This window comes from Trichomycterus rosablanca, chromosome 1 (assembly GCF_030014385.1).
Source record: "Trichomycterus rosablanca isolate fTriRos1 chromosome 1, fTriRos1.hap1, whole genome shotgun sequence".
Classification (NCBI taxonomy): domain Eukaryota; kingdom Metazoa; phylum Chordata; class Actinopteri; order Siluriformes; family Trichomycteridae; genus Trichomycterus; species Trichomycterus rosablanca.
Window position 1 is genome coordinate 69123365 of NC_085988.1, and position 20550 is coordinate 69143914.

The 20550-nt window shown below is 37.9% G+C and overlaps 1 protein-coding gene across 1 annotated transcript in view; it reads left to right on the forward strand.

Moving 5' to 3' along the window:
• The window catches only part of btbd11a (BTB (POZ) domain containing 11a), a 271143-nt gene that overhangs the window by 207792 nt on the left and 42801 nt on the right, over positions 1-20550 (forward strand). Inside the window, exons 4-5 of the mRNA XM_063005972.1 lie at positions 7708-7860; positions 13692-13857. Coding sequence (XP_062862042.1) covers positions 7708-7860; positions 13692-13857 — 319 coding nt within the window. The remainder of the gene's footprint in view (positions 1-7707; positions 7861-13691; positions 13858-20550) is intronic.

The window sequence follows — 20550 nt, forward strand, 5'->3', positions numbered from 1 at the left end:
TTATGGTCTGTGTAAGAATTGCAGTCCTGACATGTTAGTGATCTACCTACCTACCTACCTACCTACCTATATCTGGATGGAGTTTCTGTCTCCAAAAATTCTATAAGAACTATAGAAAATTCTATAAATATCCCACAAGTGATCCATTCTGTGCCTGTCAGACACGTCAATAAGTTGCCTGATTCCCTAGATCTCTTTTTTCCATTCCCTTTAGGGCTCATTTGAGCTGCAGATAATCAGTTTCAGAAAAATAGAAAAGGCAGGAAAAAGAGGCAAGTGAGTTAGGAAAAGATCAGATTTTACAGATAAAATAGGTAAAGTGGAAGCTGGCTGAAGACTGGAATGAGGATGACTGATTACTGATTAGGTCTACTGCACATACAGTGACATGGTATAGCATGCCTTAATCTTGTATATACTTTGTATAATATTTTTAATATGACTGTCATATGAGTGTTAGGACTTTGCTAATTATTTTAATCATAGAAAAAAGAAGTATTATAAGAGCATCAAGAAGGTGTCATAATAGCATTATAGCATAATACTTGTACTTTAAACTTTACTTACACTTTACCATGATGTTTTTGATATTTTCTTGAGCTTTTTATGACAGCATTATAATTATATAAGTTGAATAGGAGAACACACCACAATTGCTGATCTACTATGCTGGCAACAAATATACAGTTGAGTCACATTATGACCACCTCCTACTTTCGACGGCGGCAGCGTGTAGCTCATGAAGAAAGTCATGTTTCGTGAGCTGGTAGGTGGGTATATAAGCTGTGTGATAGACTGTCTGTGCATATATCCCTCGTTGCTGTCATGGGTAAATTACCATGGGTAAAATTGTTTTTCCTGGGGTGGATGGAATTGTCCAGCAAGACAATGCGACATATCACACGGCTAGAAATGTCCAACACTGGTTGGAGGAGCATGACCTCAAAAGTATTACCCTGGCCCCCTAATTCCCCAGACTTTAACTTAATCAAGCATCTGTAGACCCACCTCGATTATCGTGTTCTATGGATCCTCCCCCACACATCCTCCAGCAGCCGTGGAATTCACTGCAGGACAGCATGGCTCCTGATACGTGTGACTCGACTGTGTCATATCATAGCAATTGTTGCTAATGTAAAACTGTTTTGCTTTCATTTATGCAGCTGTCATAGAGGAACTGGCATGTAGCCTAAATTATTATTCAATATACGTAAGCTGTCATGACATAACTTAGTATGACAGTTATTGGAAGTGGTAACATGACACTGTTTTCCTGTGTGGGCCAGCTGTAGCCTAGTGGTTAAGGTACTGGACCAGTGATCAGAGGGTCGCTGGTTCAAGCCCCACCAATGCCAGGTTGCTGCTGTTGGGCCCTTAAGCAAGGCACTTAACCCTCAATTGCTCAGACTGTAAACTGTAACTGTAATGTAAGTCGCTTTGGATAAAGGCGTCTGCTAAATGCTGAAAATGTAAATGTAAATTTTAATACTTTAAATAATTGATCATTCTTGTTAATATTTAACATCAATTGTTATGACTAATCATGACCGTGTACAGTCTGGTATGACAGGTTTACGACATTCTTATGACAGTGTGTGTGAATGACTGTTCTGTATTATTTGCTCAGCAGCTACAGATTACAGAGCTCACAGAAGCAAAAATGCAATTTTATTAGTTCTGCTCTGATAACTCGCCACTTTGTTTGTACATGCTTGCAGTTTAAAGCTTTTCTTCCCCTGGTATACACATCCTCAATGCTCAGTGCTGTGTTGTGACTCTATAATCACTCTGGCTTTGCAGAACAGCACAAAAGCTAGTGATAGCTAAAATAGTGCTAGACTGTGAGAAAAATAAACTATGTTACTCTATTTCTTGAGCTCAGTGAATTATAAGGAAATTAATTTTATTGTAAAGGTTCCTGTTTCTGATTTGTTTTTTTCATTGTTGCCAGACCTTTAGTTTTTAGACAGTCCAGTTTTCCACTTGTTTGGTTTTAGTTTTTTTTGAAAAGCCAATAATACAAAAGGTCTATAGCTTTACTATTATTATTATTATTATTATAACAATTATTATTATTATTACTATTGTTATTATTATTATTATAACGATTATTATTATTATTATTATAACAATTATTATTATTACTATTGTTAATATTATTATAACTATTATTATTATTATTATTATTATTACTATTATTATTATTGTTATTATTATAACTATTATTATTATTATTATTATTATTATTACTATTATTATTATTACTATTATTATTACTATTATTATTACTATTATTATTATTATTATAACTATTATTAACATTATTACTATTATTATTATTATAACTATTAATATTATTATTACTATTATTATTATTATAACTATTATTATTATTATTATTATTATTATTATTATTATTATTATTATTATTACTATTATTATTGTTATTATTATTATTATTATAACTATTATTATTATTATAACTACTATTATTATTATTACTATGAGGGTAATAAATAAAAGTATACAAAGCATCTAAGCTGCTGTCATGTATGGATCTTACCACATTTAGCTTGTATTATATATACATCTACATACAGGTATATTCTTCTTTTTCACTAGCTATGTCCCTTACATGTTGGATAATAACACTTTGCTATTTTGTTTATGCATTTTCTCCCCTTTTTCTCCTAACTTTTTAGCACGTCCAATTGCCCGATTGCATCATGCTTCCTCTCCACAAATGATGGCCTTGGCTCTGATTGAGAGTAACAAAGCTAACCCACGCTCCAGCGTGTGTTTTTACCACTGTGCCACCTGAGCGGCTTGTTTATGCTTTTTACCCTTTATCTCCCAATTTAGTGTAGTCAGTTCGTCTTCCGCTGCTGGGGACTTCAGTCGTGTCCGAGGAGGGTATATTCACCTGCCTCACGCTCCCTCCCACCTGCCGCCTGGATAATAACACTTGAATAAAAATTATATTTCAGTCCATGCAAAAAACATTCCCAAACTACTTTTACCTGTATTTTTTAAAAGAAAACAAATGATTAAATACTTAACTATAATTCACTTAACATTTGCTGTCAGGTATTAAAGGCATTAGCATTGGCATATTCAGAGGAAATACATTAAAGCACAGTGTTCTGCTGTGAGTTTTGAAAATGCTATTATAATGATGTAAAGAAGAATGCTGATGCTGTTGGGTTGAGTTTTTTACAAGTCTTTGTTTGCTTTGGGTTTTGCTGTTGTCAGATTCCCAGTACAAAAGACAAACCCTGCAAATGTTTGTAAAACAGTTCCTGTGCAAGATTCCCTTCTGCAAGTTTCAAGAAATAATATGTCATGGGTTTTTAAGGTTAGAGGCGAATGCTAAAAGACAGAATCCAAGAGATGCTGAGAGGTGAGCCAGATTGCTGGTTCTGTATAACTGACTGCTGTCTGTTGAACTTTGCTGACCTGCAGAACACTCACATATTATAGCCTCTGTTTCTATTGTACGCTCTTCCAACTCTCAACCTCCTGCCAAGTAACTCATAACCCATTATAAATGAAGTTATAGTGAAAGTTTATGAAAGGTCGGACTAAATTTAGCTGATAAAAGTTTTAAACGGGTTTTAAACAGCTTGGATTTAAACGGTGTGTATATTAGTACATCTGCACAAAATGCATTTTATTTGCGGTTTTCGGTATAAATGGGCCTAATTGTAGGAAACTTTTTGTGTTCATATGTTCTAAAAGCCCTGCAAAACAGTTTTATTCTTAGGTTCTGTGTCAGTAAATAATATTTTAACATAATTTGGTTTAACCTTAATGAGTGTCATAGCAGTAGACAAATCTAGCCAATACATTACTTGTTAGTATTTGATTTGTTGTAAGGTACAGCCCTGCAGTGCTGTAGGGTTCAAGATCTGGTAGTCAGGTGCAGGAATTGATATTGTTTAAAAATCCAACAAAAAATGAATGAAGTCCAGAAAAAAACTTCTATAAACATAATAATGCCTTCAGCCAATCAGGATGCGCAAATACAGGGTGCTCAGATCTCTTTAAACTGAATTTAAATTGGTAAGATTGTTTTGGATAAATACTTGAGTGGAATTAACATAATAAAAATAAATAAATCATTTATTTAATTATAAAATACAAGTACAGTGGAACCTCGATTTAACAGACTAAAAGGGGTGCACTGGTCCGTAAAATGTGATTGTCTGAAACAGCAAGGTTTTTTTCTAGGGTGTGCGAACATATACGAAAACACAGCTAAAGTCCAGAAAAGTGCTAAACATGCACATATAATAAGCAGTAAAATGAACAATGTAAATAGATATGTAAATATGTAATGTAAAACCTGTAAATAAATATTAAAATTGATGCACTGTGCTACTGGGGAGAAATTTCATTTACACTCTGTGGTGGAGATGTTTTTGTTGCAGTGATCGTATAGTGGGGACTCAGAGTATCTATTATTCTTGGGTATCTTGAGTCTAAAGCACTGCTGGTGGCTACTGGAGCAGTGCTGGTACATAACTAAGCAATAGAACTTGCAAAAATTAAGCATAAAACAGAGAAAAAGGCGAGAACAAAGTGAGCCTCTCACTTTGCCTATCACTCATGTAAACAGAGAAACGTGCGCCGGCTAGCGGACAATTACTGAACTACTCATCTTGGTACGTTTCTTGCTGGAATTGTAAACAATCGGATCGGACATTTGGTTTTCCAGATTTTGTCTGTTAAATCCGAGGTCCATTAAATGGAAGTCCTTTAAATCGAGGGTCCACTGTATGTTATTATAAAAAATAAAAAAGTACATTAACTTACAGATTTAGAATATAATTTCAAGAGGAAAAATGACATTTGGTCAACACCAAGACAAGCTTGAGATAAAATCAACTGGAGCCCAAGAGAAAAAAATTAATTTACTTCACTACTAAAGCAGATTAGCTAGATTTACTTTTTATTCTAAGATCTAATTATATCTACTTATCTTTTTATCCTGGTCATAATCATGGTGGATCTGCAACCAGGAAACACTGGGCACAAATATATTCTGAAAAGCACAGAAATCCATTGCTAGTTGAAGCAATGCATTGTGCACACACACACACACACACACACACACTTGCTTAATCACAAACACCTAGGAGAAATTTAGAGCAGCCAGCTTACCTTCGGCATGTTTTGAAAGGTGGGAGAAAACTGCAGTACACGTGCCCACACTGAATGAAAATGTGAATTTCCTCACAGACGGTAACCAAAAGTGAACCCAGGTCCCCAGGATCCATGTTGCTAAGTGGCACCCATTCCACCAGCTTAGCCACAGTGTTTTTATAATTTTAATAGGGTGGCACGGTGGCTTGGTGGGTAGCACTGTCGCCTCACAGCAAGAAGGTCCTGGGTTTGATTCCTAGGTGGAGCAGTCTGGGCCCTTTCTGTGTGGAATTTGCATGTTCTCTCAGTGTCTGCGTGGGTTTCCTCCTGGAGCTCCGGTTTCCTCCTAAAGTCCAAAGACTTGAACTGAATCTTGTGTAACCAGTAATAACCTCAGTTAGTAACCTAAGATCAGTAATTACCTGTTTTGTCATGAATGTAACCAAAGCGTATAAAACATGATGTTAAAATAAAAGAAAGAAATATCATTTTAATATTTATTTAAATTCATTACCAGCCACTTCAGGGTTCAGGGTTGCAGTAAGTTCAGCGCCACCCAAAAAAGAGTGGCCACAGACAGAGCACCAATTCATCACAGGGGCGACACATTCACTCACTAATTTTGCTGGTGGTAAAAGACCGGAAAACACTATGGTAGAATCTGAAAAACTTTTTTACTGGCAGCTATCTGAATTGGGGATCAAAACAAGTACATTATGACTCTGTCTGTGACCTATGTTGCTGTGTGGCATTCACTTCACCCTGTGGAGGATTTGTGAGATCAGGCACAGATGTTGGAAGAGATTTTAATACAGCTGATAGCAGTGAATGTGGCTGAAACACCTGACTACCTGAAGGGCTGTCCACATACTTTTGGCCATATAGTGCATGTAGTAACATTTTGAGATTTTTCTGCCCTTCTACTAAGAATAGAAGAATTAATTTCCTTTCTGTTTACCATTGTTTTGTATCTGACCAGGTCTCTGAAAAAGCATAGGCACATTTATTTTGAGTCCAGATCCAGTGACATTAATTTTACACCTGGTTTGGCAGGAGGACGGTGTTTGTGGATTGTGCTGTGTGGTCCATGTGTAGGCATTGCTTTAAAGGGTGGAGAACAGAGCAGAGTGTGACTCAGTCTTGAGAGGGGTGAGAAGGGCTTGTGGTTTATTTGGCGGTAATTCCTGGCAGGCTTTCTTGCAGTGGGTAGATGTCAGGGACCAAAGAGAGTTATTTACAAGCAGAACCAAGTTAATGCTTAGGGGTGTTGGGGTTGTTCAACATTCAGAGGGGGAGACGGGTTCTGTGGTTAACTATTACTGAGGAGAGAGGAGAGTCAGAGGAGAAGGACAAGTTACCAAAAGTTTACGGACATCTTAATATTTTACCTAACACTACCTTAACGAAGGTAAGGTAACGGGCCATATGTGGCCCACAGCCCATGGTTTGCCCACCACTGTCTTAACACCATCTTTAACATTTTCGGCACTTAGCAGATGCTTTTGTCCAAAGCAACTTATGTACTGTGACAGTATATTGTCTAAGCAATTGAGAGTTAAGGGCCTTGCTCAAGGGCACAACAGTGGTAACTTGGCAGTGGTCAGGCTTGAACAAGTGACCTTTCGATTACTAGTTCAGCACCTTAACAACTAGGCTACAACTGCCATCCATTGTCTTAACCTCATTAAACACATCTGGAATGAATTTGAATGTTGATTGCAACAGTTGTACATTATTTGTACAGGGCACCCAGTTGTCCAGAAACCAAAATCTTGTGGAAAGCTTTTCCAAAGGAGTGGAGGCTGTTATAGATATTAATGCTAATGGTTCTTAAAGAGATGTCCAACAAGCTTAATGTCTGGTGTCTGCATAAATAATCATACCACCTTTATTAACAAAACTAAGATGTAAACCTGCTTTTGTATTTTGAATGGAATTGTCCTGCTCTCTAACTATCAGTTCACAGACAAATCTTGCATTGTTCTAAGTTTTTAGAAAAAGTCATTTTTAACAGTTGTTCTTTTTTCAAAGCATTTTCCCAATTTTCCTCCCAATCCAATGATCACATCCCAGTTCACTTCTTTTACTACTGCTGACCTCCACTTCTGAATGAGGAGGGCTGTGACTAACACACACCCTCTCCAACATGTGTGCAGTAGCCGACCACTTCTTTTTACCTGAATGAGGTGGGTTTATATGGAGAGTCGTATCGTGCACAGAGAGTCACACATATGTGGGAAATCAGTCACATTTTCAGATTTGTGTTTTTATGTTATTTTTGTGGTGCTAATATGTTTTTACAACACTCACTAGGGCTTAGCGTGCTTTTTCCAGTAATGTAACAGCTTGTTTTCAGACATGCACCTTTCCTTTATGACCTGTGTGTTGTATTTTCATGTGCCTTTGCACCCCTTAACCCATGAACCTGTTAATTACTGTTGGATTTTTCTTTTGTATGAGAGGTTTTTAAAGACACATTCCTCTGATTGTAGTTTTTCATGACCTGATATTGCAGTACTGTTGTCACACAATTAATGTGGTTATTTATGTTCCCACCTGCAGGCCGTTCATCGTGCTGCCTCCGTTAATGGAGTGGATCCGGGTGGCTGTAGCACATACTGAACACCGGTGCAGTGTCTCTGTAGATAGTGATGATGTACGACAGACTGCCAGACTGCTTTTACCTGGAGTGGATTGTGAACCACGGCAGCTAAAGTAAGTCGTGTACATCATTATACGTACAGATGTAGTGCATGTTACTTTAATGAAATATAATTAAATTACAAATATAAATGCATATAAATGCATATATTTGCTCAGAAATTTTCCTCTGGATAAATAAAGTATCTATCTATCTATCTATCTATCTATCTATCTATCTATCTATCTATCTATCTATCTATCTATCTATCTATCTATCTATCTATCTATCTATCTATCTATCTATCTATCTATCTATCTATCTATCCATCCATCCCTACCTACCTACCTACCTACCTACCTACCTATACCTACCTAACTATATAATTGCTGATATACAAACAAAAAAAAATATTTTAAATCATATCCATACCTTTGTTATGTCTGTCTTTACTAAATGCTTTAGAACAGGGGTGTCAAACTCATTTTCACCGAGGGCCACATCTGCATTATGGTGGCCCTCAAAGGGCCGATTGTATCGTATCCTGCTGTGATTGCAGTCTGCCTTTTAAGTCTTTGACAATTTGTTGTTTTTCTTGGAGGCTAAATTCTGATTTTGGTGTCAAAATGTCAAATTTATACTTCTTGAAGCACAAACTTGTATTCACTTTCCCATCTTTCATTAAATTCTCTTCCTTCTGCTTCAATTTCCTCTTCTTGTACATTTTGGGATTATTTGTAAATATTTCTCAACATCATGTAGTCACTTTGCAGGTCACAAAATTAGCATGCATTGTGAGATGCAGTTAATGTATGATTTGATGATTAGATACAGTGTATTTTAAGACAATTGTTCTGCCCTTGCTAAGAGTTTTCCCCCTTTCTCAGCTAGACAGACAGACAGCTCCCTCCAAAATAGTTACATTGGTTTTATTTGCTTCCCAACTGTACACTGTGTGCATCAGAATGGAGTAAAACTACAAAATACTAAGAATAAAAAATTTAATACAGTACATGCACACAGCTGTAGTTAGGTGTTACATCTAGTACAATATGAAATTTAACGTATCAAACGTAAAATAGCGCTAAGAGTTAGCATTTTGCGTGAAAATACGAATTGCTATAGTAACGGTAATAACCGTATTTATTTATGGAATTACGGTAAATTCGTGAAACGCTGTAACATACTTGATGAACATTTACAGACAACTGAGAATATAAATGCTTCTGTATTGGATTGCAAGAGAATGAACTTCTATTTATTATTGTTTACGCTACTGACTTTACCCCGCGTTCTTTTGCCGCTAAAACGTAAAAGTGACATGGCTTCTTAGCAAAGTCAAAGTTAGTTGCCATGACTACAATGTCACTGGTTGGTGCTTAAAGGCGCAGGTGTCCCATTAAATTATAAGTACGTCTCTGTAACTACTGGAACCATCACAACAATCATACATCTTTTAAGCTCTCGCTGGATTTGGGCCGCGGGTCTTGAGTTTGACACCCCTGCTGTAGAATTAAATCTCTGTGTGGGAGAGATGTCTGACTAATTCCTCTGTACTTGATTACACCTTTTTCAGACAATCAGGAGAAAGTAAATCATAGGCTTTTATAATTTGGGATATGTAATAAAAGCTTTTTTAAAGTGCTTAAATAAATAAGGAAAACAAGATATCTAATCAGTTTCTTAGAAGTAGAAGCAAAACATTTTTTTAATTATTTTTACAACTACTTTTATTCAAAATTACAGATCATTTTGTTTGTCTGTTAAATACACTTAACATGATGAACTATTAAGAATACATATACAGTACTGTAACCTTACATATTTACTGGGTTTATTTATTATCAGTAAAGGTTTATGTTCTGCTGTTTTTAATGAATTCTGAGTACAGGACAAAGTGTTTTCTCTCTTTTTCATTTGTCTTAAATGAAAGATAAGTAAACAAGCAATCAGCAGGTGTGAAAATCATTGCCCTCTTGAGTATGCACTGTGCAGTTCGGAAGATAATTAAGTACGCCTTGAAACTACTTCAGTAAACACTCAAGTCTAAATTGTACCACACTTCTCGGTACATGCCAGTAATGAAGGTTCTCAAGAGCACCAAAAATCTCTCCTCAGAGAGGCGTTTAGTTATTAAAGAAGGAACGTTACAATCCTTCACTGCACTCTGGATTTCCTGATAGATAAGAACAGCATAATTACTTAGCCAAGACACATTTGAGACTTTGGCAGGTTTGTCAGGTAGCATCTAGGTTAACAAAACAGTACCAACTTTTCTAATAGACCTGGAAAAGCAAACACTGCATGTGGTAAAGGGTAATGATGCAAGGATTCTTTCAGGAATTATGTTTATTAGGTTTACGCTCACTTGTGATTGAGAGTAAAACAAGACCATAAAACAAGACACTTATTCAAAATACTAATACCTGGCAAATTATGCTGACCAGAAATGTAGTTTGGATTCAGGAGTTACATAAGAAATGAACATCAAAATTTGTAGTAAAAGGGCGCTCAGGTGGCGCAGCGGTAAAATACGCTAGTTTTCATTTTCAACACTTTGGTTCGAAACTCAGCTTTGCCATCCAGCAGGCTGGGTGCCTACACGAAGAATGATTGGCTGTTGTTCAAGGGGGGGCGCCGGAGGGGACCTCATAACTAATGCATTTACGACCTCTGCTGGCTGATTGATGGCACCTGCACATAGTCAAGGAATAATGGGGATCAGGGTGTGTCTTTCTTTACACAAAGCTGATCCATATATGAACTCGCCTTGTGCAAGTGAAAAGCTTTTCTCAGTCAGAGTGGAGGTCAGCATCAGTAGAGAGGAAGCGTAATGCAATCGGGTAATTGGATATGACTAGATTGGGAGGAAAATTGGGGGAAAATTGTAGTAAAAGACTGACATGTCAGAAATCACATGTACTGTAAAAAGAAACTAAATTTAATCTAACACCATTACAAAAACATAGTGTGTTAGATGTGGTGGCAATACCTAGTAGGCTACTTTTCAACCCATGAGAATGTACGTCTTGCATTAATAATAAAACAAAGTTAATGTAGTAGTTATTCATTCATTCATTCATTCATTCATTTATTTATTGACTGTTTTACCACCACTTTATCCTAGTCAGGGTCGTGGTGGGTCTGACACGTTGTTGCAAAATGCAGGTAAGCATTTAGTAGACACTCTTATCTAAGGCCACCTACAAAAGTGCTTCCTAAGTCAAATTTCTTTATCTAGTACATATACAAAATAATTTAACAAAACAAATCTGCTGAAACTATGTTGGAATAAAATCATAGAAGATTTTTTATAAAGACAATTAATAAATGCAGGCGTAGTCTGAGATCATTATCTTTTAAGGATGGCAGAAGACTGGAAAAGTTGATTTTACCACAGAAGAGCCTTGATATTTGTCACTGCTACAGGAAGCCAGTGAGGAGAGCGCAGCAGTGGGGTGATGTGGCAGCGTTTGGGTTGATTAAGAACCAGGCAGGCAGCTGCAATTGAAATCAGTCACAAGGGTCTAATAGCGGACATGGGAAGACCCGCCAGTAGGCAGCTGCAGTACTCCAGCCTTTAAATGATAGGAAATGTGCAAGGGAAGCATAATGAAGTCTGACGTGATGCTGGAGTAGATGGCTTTTGTAGCACATCTACACCTGAAGCTAACTGAATGAGCTTCAGGCATTTATACACAGGTAATGTTAAGTGCTATAGTCGCACAGCTGTAGGCAGAACAACAGAACAAAGGCTGCTGGGAATTGCAGTTTGTTAAAACAGTTTACAGTAATCCCTCGCTATATCGCGCTTCGACTTTCGCGGCTTCACTCTATCGCGAATTTTATATGCAAGCATATCTAAATATAAATCGCGGATTTTTTGCTGGTTCGCGGATTTCTGCGGACAAGGAGTCTTTTTATTTCTGGTACATGCTTCCTCAGTTGGTTTGCCCAGTTGATTTCATACACAGGACGCTATTGGCGGATGGCTGAGAAGCTACCCAATCAGAGCACGCGGTTAAGTATCCTGGGTGCTGATTGGCTCAGCGAAGGAAAGAAGCATTAGATTCCGCTTTATGCTGTATAACTGTGCGGGAAATGTTTATAAGAGTGTGGGAGAGTTTATAAGGGCTTAAAATATATAAAAATAACCATATAAACGCATGGTTTTTACTTCGCGGATTTTCACCTTTCGAGGAGGGATTACTGTATTTTTAACCAGCTGCAGAAATGCATATCTTCCTTTTTTTTTTTTTTTTTTTTTTTTTTTTTTTAATAAATTTAGCACGTCCAATTTCGTCCCATCTATCATCCTCTCATTAGTGCGGATTCCTGCTCCTGATTGGGGCTGACGAGGCCGTTCCACGCCTCCTCCGAAACGTGCACAGCCAATCGACCGTCTTATCACCCACACTTGACGAGTGTAGCGTGGCAGAGTACTGTGCACGGAGGATCACACACTCCGCCACACCCCCTCCCGTCTCCACACAGGCGCCACCAACCAGCCAGCAGAGGGCGCAACCGCCCCGTTCCTGAGAGAGCATCCCCTACGGTCTCAAGTCCCGCCCCCCACCCGGACAACCGGCCAATCGTTGTCCATAGCCGCCCAGCCTCGACCGTGAAGGCAGAGCTGGATTCGAAACGACGCTCCTTCGAAATCCAGCTCCAGTTGCAGCGCGTGTCTTTTACCGCTGCGCCACCTGAGCGGCGCATATCTTCCTTTTAATATAAATAAAATAAACTAAATAGTACAATTTGTATTTTATGGTAGGTTTATAATTATTAGTTTTATTTAAATATTGGACAGCAATTAGAGATACACTTAAAATCCTTCATTTTCTTTTTCAGCGCTTTTATCATGTACTTTGATAATTTCAAATCATGACACACAAAATGTTATTTTTCAAACTGCAATTTTGTATCATAAGTCATAAGTTATAATTTATTTATTGTCATCTCTACAAAATGAGTCATGTCTCCAGGAGGTTTACCTACATGATGGCACCTTGCTGTATACAAACAGCTAATCCAGCTTTTTGATAAATGTAGGTAATAAAGCCAACAGAGAAACAGAGCTCTGCATTCAGGCATTTTCCCATTACAATAGTTTGTTAAAATCCAAACTTATCAAAAGCTGACAGTATTCTGTTTAAATAGCAATACATTTCATGTAAGTACTATGAGAGTAGTTAGCTATATAGCAGGAAGTATCAGAGCTGTTACTTTTTTTGGCTAAATAAGCATATAGCAATAATTATGTAAAATAAATCATATGATTCAGGTTGGAAAAGGCCTTTTACATGTTCAGAATGACTGTGCTTCTCTGCAAGATCCATAAATGTGTGGTTTGATGACTTTAATGTGGACAAACTCCATGAAGCCCTGACCTTAACCCAACTAAACAAATTTGGAATGATTTGGAATGTCGATTGTAAGCCAGGCTTTCTTGTCCACCTTTAGTACATGACCTTACAATGCAAAATTCCATATTTACATTCTCCATCCTGGATAATTCCACCTGTAAAGTTTACAGAAGAAACTGGATAATATGACCCACCAAATTTTTACAAAAAGGCAATTAATTAAAGAAATGTTCTAATGCATTTGTGTCTAAATTAAAACTTCAGTAATTGTACAAAATCCAGTTGTAATCGTTCCAAGATGACTGTGGGCTGTTAGATCAGCAAAAGAGAACTAAACATGGAAGTCTACATGCTTTGACTATGTTCTATGTGTTTTGTAATGTGACCATAATCTGTTTTGCAAATAAAAAATTGCATTTGTTTCTGAAAACAGCTTTGGAGTGAACAAAATAGTCATAAATATTATTATTTATTTGTCATTATACCCACCAGTTTTTTATGCACCAGTCAATTAATTACATCTTTACTTTTCTCTCTAGAGCAGATGATTGCTTCTGTGCCACTCGAAAGCTGGACGCAAATTCCACAGAGGCAAAGTTTCTGCAGGACCTGGGCTTTCGTATGCTCAACTGTGGCCGAACTGACCTTGTCAAGCAAGCGGTCAATCTGCTGGGACCTGATGGCATAAACAGCATGAGCGAGCAGGTTACTTTATTACATTAAGTACTCTTATTTGTACAAATACTGGTGTAAATTATACTTATATTTTCTTGTTTTTTTTTTAAATGCATTTTCTACCTTTTTCTCCCGATTTTTAGCACATCCAATTTTTACCATCCAGTTTGCGTTATGCTTCCTCTCTACTGGTAATGACCTCTGCCCCAATTGTGGAGTGCGAACTGACTCACACATCCTCCGACACGTGAACAGTAGCCGACTGCATGTTTTCACCTGCACTAGGCGAGTTCATATGCGTTCAGCCATGTGCACGGAGAGCCACACCCTGATCAACGCATTATTCCTCTACCCTGTGCAGACGCCATCAATCAGCCAGCAGAGGTCGTAATTGCACCAGTTGTGAGGTCCCTATCCGGCTCCCTCCCTGGATGAATAACAGCCAAACGTTGTTCGTATAGCCGCCCAGCCCGATGGCAGAGCTGAGATTCTATACGATGTATTTGAAATCCCAGCTCTGGTGTGCTAGCGTATTTTACCGCTGCGCCACCTGAGCGACTGTGCATTATACTTATGAATATTTTATTTTATTTAGACATATGTTTGTTGATCTTTCAACTTACTAAATTTGTTGCATTGATCAACTTTTAATATTGTAATATTCTAGTAGCCTTATCCTACATTCACATCAGCATATTTTGTCTGTTTGCTGGTTGCTAGTGAGTATTTTTACCCACATGTTTACCACTTAGTTAGAGGACATTTTTTGTGTCATCATTAGGCCTTTTAACCATTAAAATGTGAAATTCATGTGAAATTCATTGCTTTAAAGCTTGTGCACCTGCCAACATTTAATAACAGACCTTATTGTATTTACCTGACAGCCCTATTTACTAGCAGTCTCTATGGCTGTTGTGCTGTCTTTAATTATGTGTTAGATTTTGTTTTTATTTTTTACTTTATGGATAAATATGTTTATCAACACTAAGTAAACCAGTTTGAATGTCTATATTATAAATACAGAAAATATATTTTTTTAAATGTAATAAGTTACTAAGCAGTCAAATATGTTGTAGATTCACATAGGCTTAATCTTAATCTACAAACGTTCACAAACCCTCAAAAAAAGTCACAGATTTATTATACCAGATGTCATATGCTATCATACTTGGTCAGAACAGTTAATGTCAGGTTTAATAACAGGGTAAGTATATGTTTGATTACAGTACTGAATAAGACATCTTAAACATCTTAATTCTGGGTGTTAGGGTAGCAAAAAACTGTTGCATCATAATTTTTTTACATTGTCAGAGGGTCCCACTGCCCAATCACATTCCCATCCCGTTATAGGGTGGGATTTCCTACAAAAAAAAAACGTAGCTGCCTGCTGTAAGGTATTTGTGTAAGTATCCACTACACTTATGGCTATGAGTAAATCCATCATCACAGCATGTGTCTTAGAACTGCAGCTTTTTCTTTAGTGCAGACAGATTATTTTGGGGATCTCATAGGTAATCCAACTTGCAATGTTGTAGCCCATAGACTTAGTAAATTGAGGAATTGTATGACTAAACATCAGGTCAAGCAACCAGGTTAACATCTGGGTTCTTTTTCTACCACACAACCTGTGCAGATTATTAAACCTGTCACATTCTCAAATTTAATCCCAGAGGTTAATGCTTAAGAAGTAAATTTTTAGTGAGCACTTTAAAGAGCCCATAGATGACACTAGAATAGAAGGTAAAAGTAAAGTCATTAAAACTATAGTCACCAATAATGTCCTGGTCTGGAATAAACACACACACACACACACACACACACACACACACACACACACACACACACACACACAATGCCTCTATATTTACTAAGAGTATATGCACATAATGAATTAGAAGGAACTGCTTGGTTGTCAGCTTGCTTTACTACAGGCACTGCCCCGCAGCATTTTAATGTCATGCTTCTGGGATTACTAATGCACTAACATTAACATTTCAAGATCTGCTGGTATTGGTTCTATGCAGTTTCAAAGGGAAAACATGCCTGGTGTATTTGAATGATGTTTTGTACGTTCAGCTGTTTTGATAAGCAATTTTAGCATAGAGGAGGTATTGTCCAGATTTTTTGTCCAGGTTTTAGGCAAATGGTTGCCTTCATTTGAATCCTGCAAAGTACTTTCCAGCACAAAGAACTTGTTTCTAGGCAGTAATGTTTTCAAAGATAAAATATAGCCAGAGCCACAGAATGTTGCGTGTCAAAGGCTGGCCTACCACAAAATTGCATTCCCTAGTTTTTCTTTGTCATTATACTTCTATACACTTGTTTTGCTGTTAGAGCTGTACTTCCTCAAAAATCTGTAAATCATTACACTGTTTTAAAATATGGCAGTCATGTTGCCATAAGGTAAGAAAGTGACAAGAGCTATGGACCGTTGTTTGGGCAGTAAGACATTTTGCCACTATTTTAAAACAGCCAATTTTGAAAAGCAAATTACTGATCACAAGCCTCTTAATACTTAATACTAACGCTGCATTCACATGACTGTTCTTGGCATCTGTCAGAATATCCATTATTAATATGTGTAACTGGTGTGTTTGTGGGTGGAGTTTATTTACCCCACATCAACAGGAAACTAGCATCTTAAAACACTTACAATGTACTTAATAGTATAGAATGGGGTGCCCACACTTTTGTGGCTTAAGATCTACTATTTCAGTTGACAGGTCATTGCGATCTACTTTTTAAAAAGGTTGGCCTCATCATTTTTCAAAAAAGCTTCAGTTCCCTATATTGATATTTAGCTTTACAGGTTAAGCAACTGAAAAATCACACTTATTCTGGCGATTTGTTCTGAATGGTGCCAGCCAGGTTTGTATAGTCTAGACAAAAGCTGCTGATACTGATTCTCAAGCAGGCTTCCAAGTGTTCATCAGTAAGGGTGGACCAATATTTAGAATTAATTATTTCCATGTGGGAAAAGGCGGATTCACACAAGTAGGTTGATCCAAAAATGCTGTTAAATATGTGGCACATTCTCTTATGTTTGGATATTTTTCCTCTGCCAGCAAGTTCTAAAATTGTGCAGCAGAGGCCCTTGACTTCATATGAATGTCAGATTATAAGGTTAAATTTCTGTATGTAACATGAGATCTGATTATTCTCTGTCAGCTTCTTACACGTATGAAAGAAACAGCCGTCTTTGCAGTGTTCTTGCCCGAATCGAACCGTTTTTGGTTTCTTTGTGCTTGGTTGCGCACTCATCTTCACAAACAGCATAGGTTACAAAAAGAAAAATGCAAAAATGGCGCAAACTGATGAATGAAAACTTTCTAAATTCTGCAGTGCTTTAGGCGTGCTGAGGCATAGCTATGGTAACAAACCGCAAATTAAAGAAACAGTGGCCACATTTCCTGTCAATCACGTTGACCTGTTTGAATGAGGCGCGATCTACCAGCGTGCACTGTGCGATTGACTGGTTGATCAGGATCGACGTATTGGGCACCCCGGTATAAAAAATAGTAACAACATTAATGTTTGTGTACTTACTTGTGTATTAGTACAGAATAATGTGGACAGGGACATATATGTCATATATGCTTATAACCTACCTGCTAATTTGTAGACCTGAAGCAGGAACTAAAAATAACATGTTTTAGTTGGTAAAAGATGCATAACTATAAATAACAGATTGTTTTTATTATAGTCCCTTATATTGATAATGTTTAGGTGCTGGATTGGGCAGCTGACGAGCACCTTGACCTTATAATTATAATTTAATGTAACTAACACATCAACTTTATTACCCATAGTGACAAACTGAAAACATGTTTTTAAAATAGAAATCAGTTTAAAAACTCAGTCCCCTTTCCTCTGGCATTCTAAATTGTCCCCAGGATGTATTATAGGTAGGTGTTAATGCTTATTTCTATTACTAGCACATTTCTATGGAAACTGACACACATTAGTGTACGTGCAGCTGGTCTTTCACCACTGAGACAGTTATTAGTCTTTTTTCACTGATTGCTGCATTACATAAATTCACTTGACAGGGCACGAATCCACTGTAGGGCTTCAACCAGCCCAGACATAGCTAATCATGCCTGTGTGGATGCCCAGACAACCAATAGCACCACTGAGATTTAAACCTGGTTCTCAGCAGTGGGCTAGCTTAATAGACTGCTTTTTCACCCTGTTGTGCATTGAATAAATGCTATTTTAAATTTAATAGCATAACAAAGAAAAAATCCACATCTCTATATGCAAAAGTATGTACTAATCAGGAGCCCCACTAAGTGCATGGTGCAGCCTAGATTTGCAAGCTAAGTTTTAGCTGTATACATGCAGCTTTTTGTGGTTGAGGTGGAAATGCCTGGCGAGAGAAAGCAGTGTCTCTCAGGTGGTGCAGCAGTAAAACAGGCTAACCCACCATTACTGAGATCTCAAGCTCTACAGTTCTCAGCTCTGCTTTCAGCTTGCTGGGCGGCTGATTGGCTGTGTGTCTGTATGGAAGAGACATTGGCTGAAATTAAATTGCTTGTTTCTGGTGTAAGTGCGGCCACTGCTGGCTGATTAATCTGCCTGCACAGATGACAGCTGACCACTGCTGGCCGTGTGTGGCTCTCCACACACGATACTGTGCTCTGTGCAACCCTGCAGGTGAAAAGAAGCAATCTGCTGCCTGTGTGTCAGAGGGGGTGCGTGATGGCCTCGGCTCTCCTCGATTGGGGTGGAGGTGGTGGCAGCGAAAAGAGCGGTATAAGTCTCAAACAGGCACAACTGAATTGGGTGAGGGGGGTGCCTTGTGGGTCTCACAGATACAAGAAATCTATATTCTGACTTTGTCTGTACTGCAGTTCAGTCATTAAGTTTTGTGGCATCGTTATCCGGATCAGTGTTGGGGCTGTTAGGCCTTCCCAGAAACACTGGACTCAAGGTGGGAATTTACCCTAGACAGTGTCCTATACCATTGTGGAGCAAGTAGGAAACCCACCTCTCATGGAGAAAATGTGCCAAATAGTGACTAAAGGCAAGATTTGAAGTCATGTACCAAAACCCTAGAGCTGTGCTGCACCCACTCTACCTGCTGTGCCAACATGCTGCCCAAACTTTGGGGTATGATAATATAAGAGAGTACACATAACATTATGACCACTAACAGGTGAAGTAAATAACACTGATTATCTCTTCATCACAGCACCTGTTAGTGGGTGGGATATATTGTATTAGGCAGCAAGTGAACATTTTATCCTTAAAGTTGATGTTAGAAGCAGGAAAAATGGGCAAGAGTAAGGATTTGAGCGAGTTTGACAAGAGTCAAAATGTGATGGCTAGACGACTGGGTCAGAGCATTTCCAAAACTGCAGCTCTTGTGGGGTGTTCTTGGTCTGCAGTGGTCAGTATCTATGAAAAGTGGTCCAAGTAAGAAACCGTGGTAAACTGGCGACAGGGTCATGGATGTGCTGGACAAACAAGTCCGATCCATGGAGACCCCACCTCGCAACTTACAGGAGTTAAAGGATCTGCTGCTAACATCTTGGTGCCAGATACCACAGCACACTTTCAGGGGTCTAGTGGAGTCCATGCCTTGGGTCAGGGCTGTTTTGGCAGGGCTGTATGTAAAAAATGGGTAAGGGCTGTTTTGGCAGCAAAAGGGGGACCAACACAATATTAGGAAGGTGGTCATATTTTTATGCCTAATTGGTGTATAATTAATAAACCAAATGACAAACAGCCAAAGCTCAGGATTGAACATGGATCTGTGTGGCACCAATACTACCAGCTAACCAATTATTAAGATAGACTTACCCACATTACCCATGAGACTCCATGAGCGCCAGATTTCATTCTCATGCCACTCCTTTTATTTTGTATTTATTTTCATCGAGATTCAAGCTTAGCTCATGCATTACAACAAGTGACATGCTGTAACCGTTATTTGTTGTTGTGATGATATCAAAATGTCAGGGGCATACTCTGCTGGTACTTTGACAACCTAATAGGGTGCAATGACCTGGTTACATTTACAGTACGTTTTATATCTATAGCATTTAACCAACGCGTTTAAAATGACTTACAACTGTGACTGAATACACTCCAAGCATTGAAGTGATTTTACATAAAAAAGTGATTTTTGATACTTTTATTGTTATTATAAATTAGTATGTGGGTTTTATGTGAATGATGATAAATTAGGGAAAATCAGATGCAAATAACAAGTAAATGAGTTATCTAGGACACCTCGGACACCTGAAGTGGATTTCACCTGGAGTATGCTTAAATCAGCAGTTTAATATAATTGCAAAATAGTACATACTTCACTCTCTTAATGTTTTTACTCACAATCTTTTTTTTTTACCAGAAAACATCTGGCTGTCCTATCCCCTGGGACATGGAAGTGACAAGATGTATTAATGTATAATCAGTAATTGTTTTAAATAGACAGATACTTTATTTATCCCAAGGGAAATTTTGTAACTATTAGAACATATCCAAAAATCACGGTTCCAGTCCACAGCAAGGGCTAGTTCACAGGCAGACAAATCTATAGTCCTAAAAAGTAGGCAGATACAGGTCAGACACCGGGAGATCTAAGTTTGACTTGTGGAGTAAAGCTAGACCTTATTAAAGCTAGTAGACGGTGCAACAGAGGCCACTTGAAATCCACGGGCGGCTCAGGCCAGACTTAGTCAAAATCAGAAAGCAAACAATGTGCAGGTAAGAGAA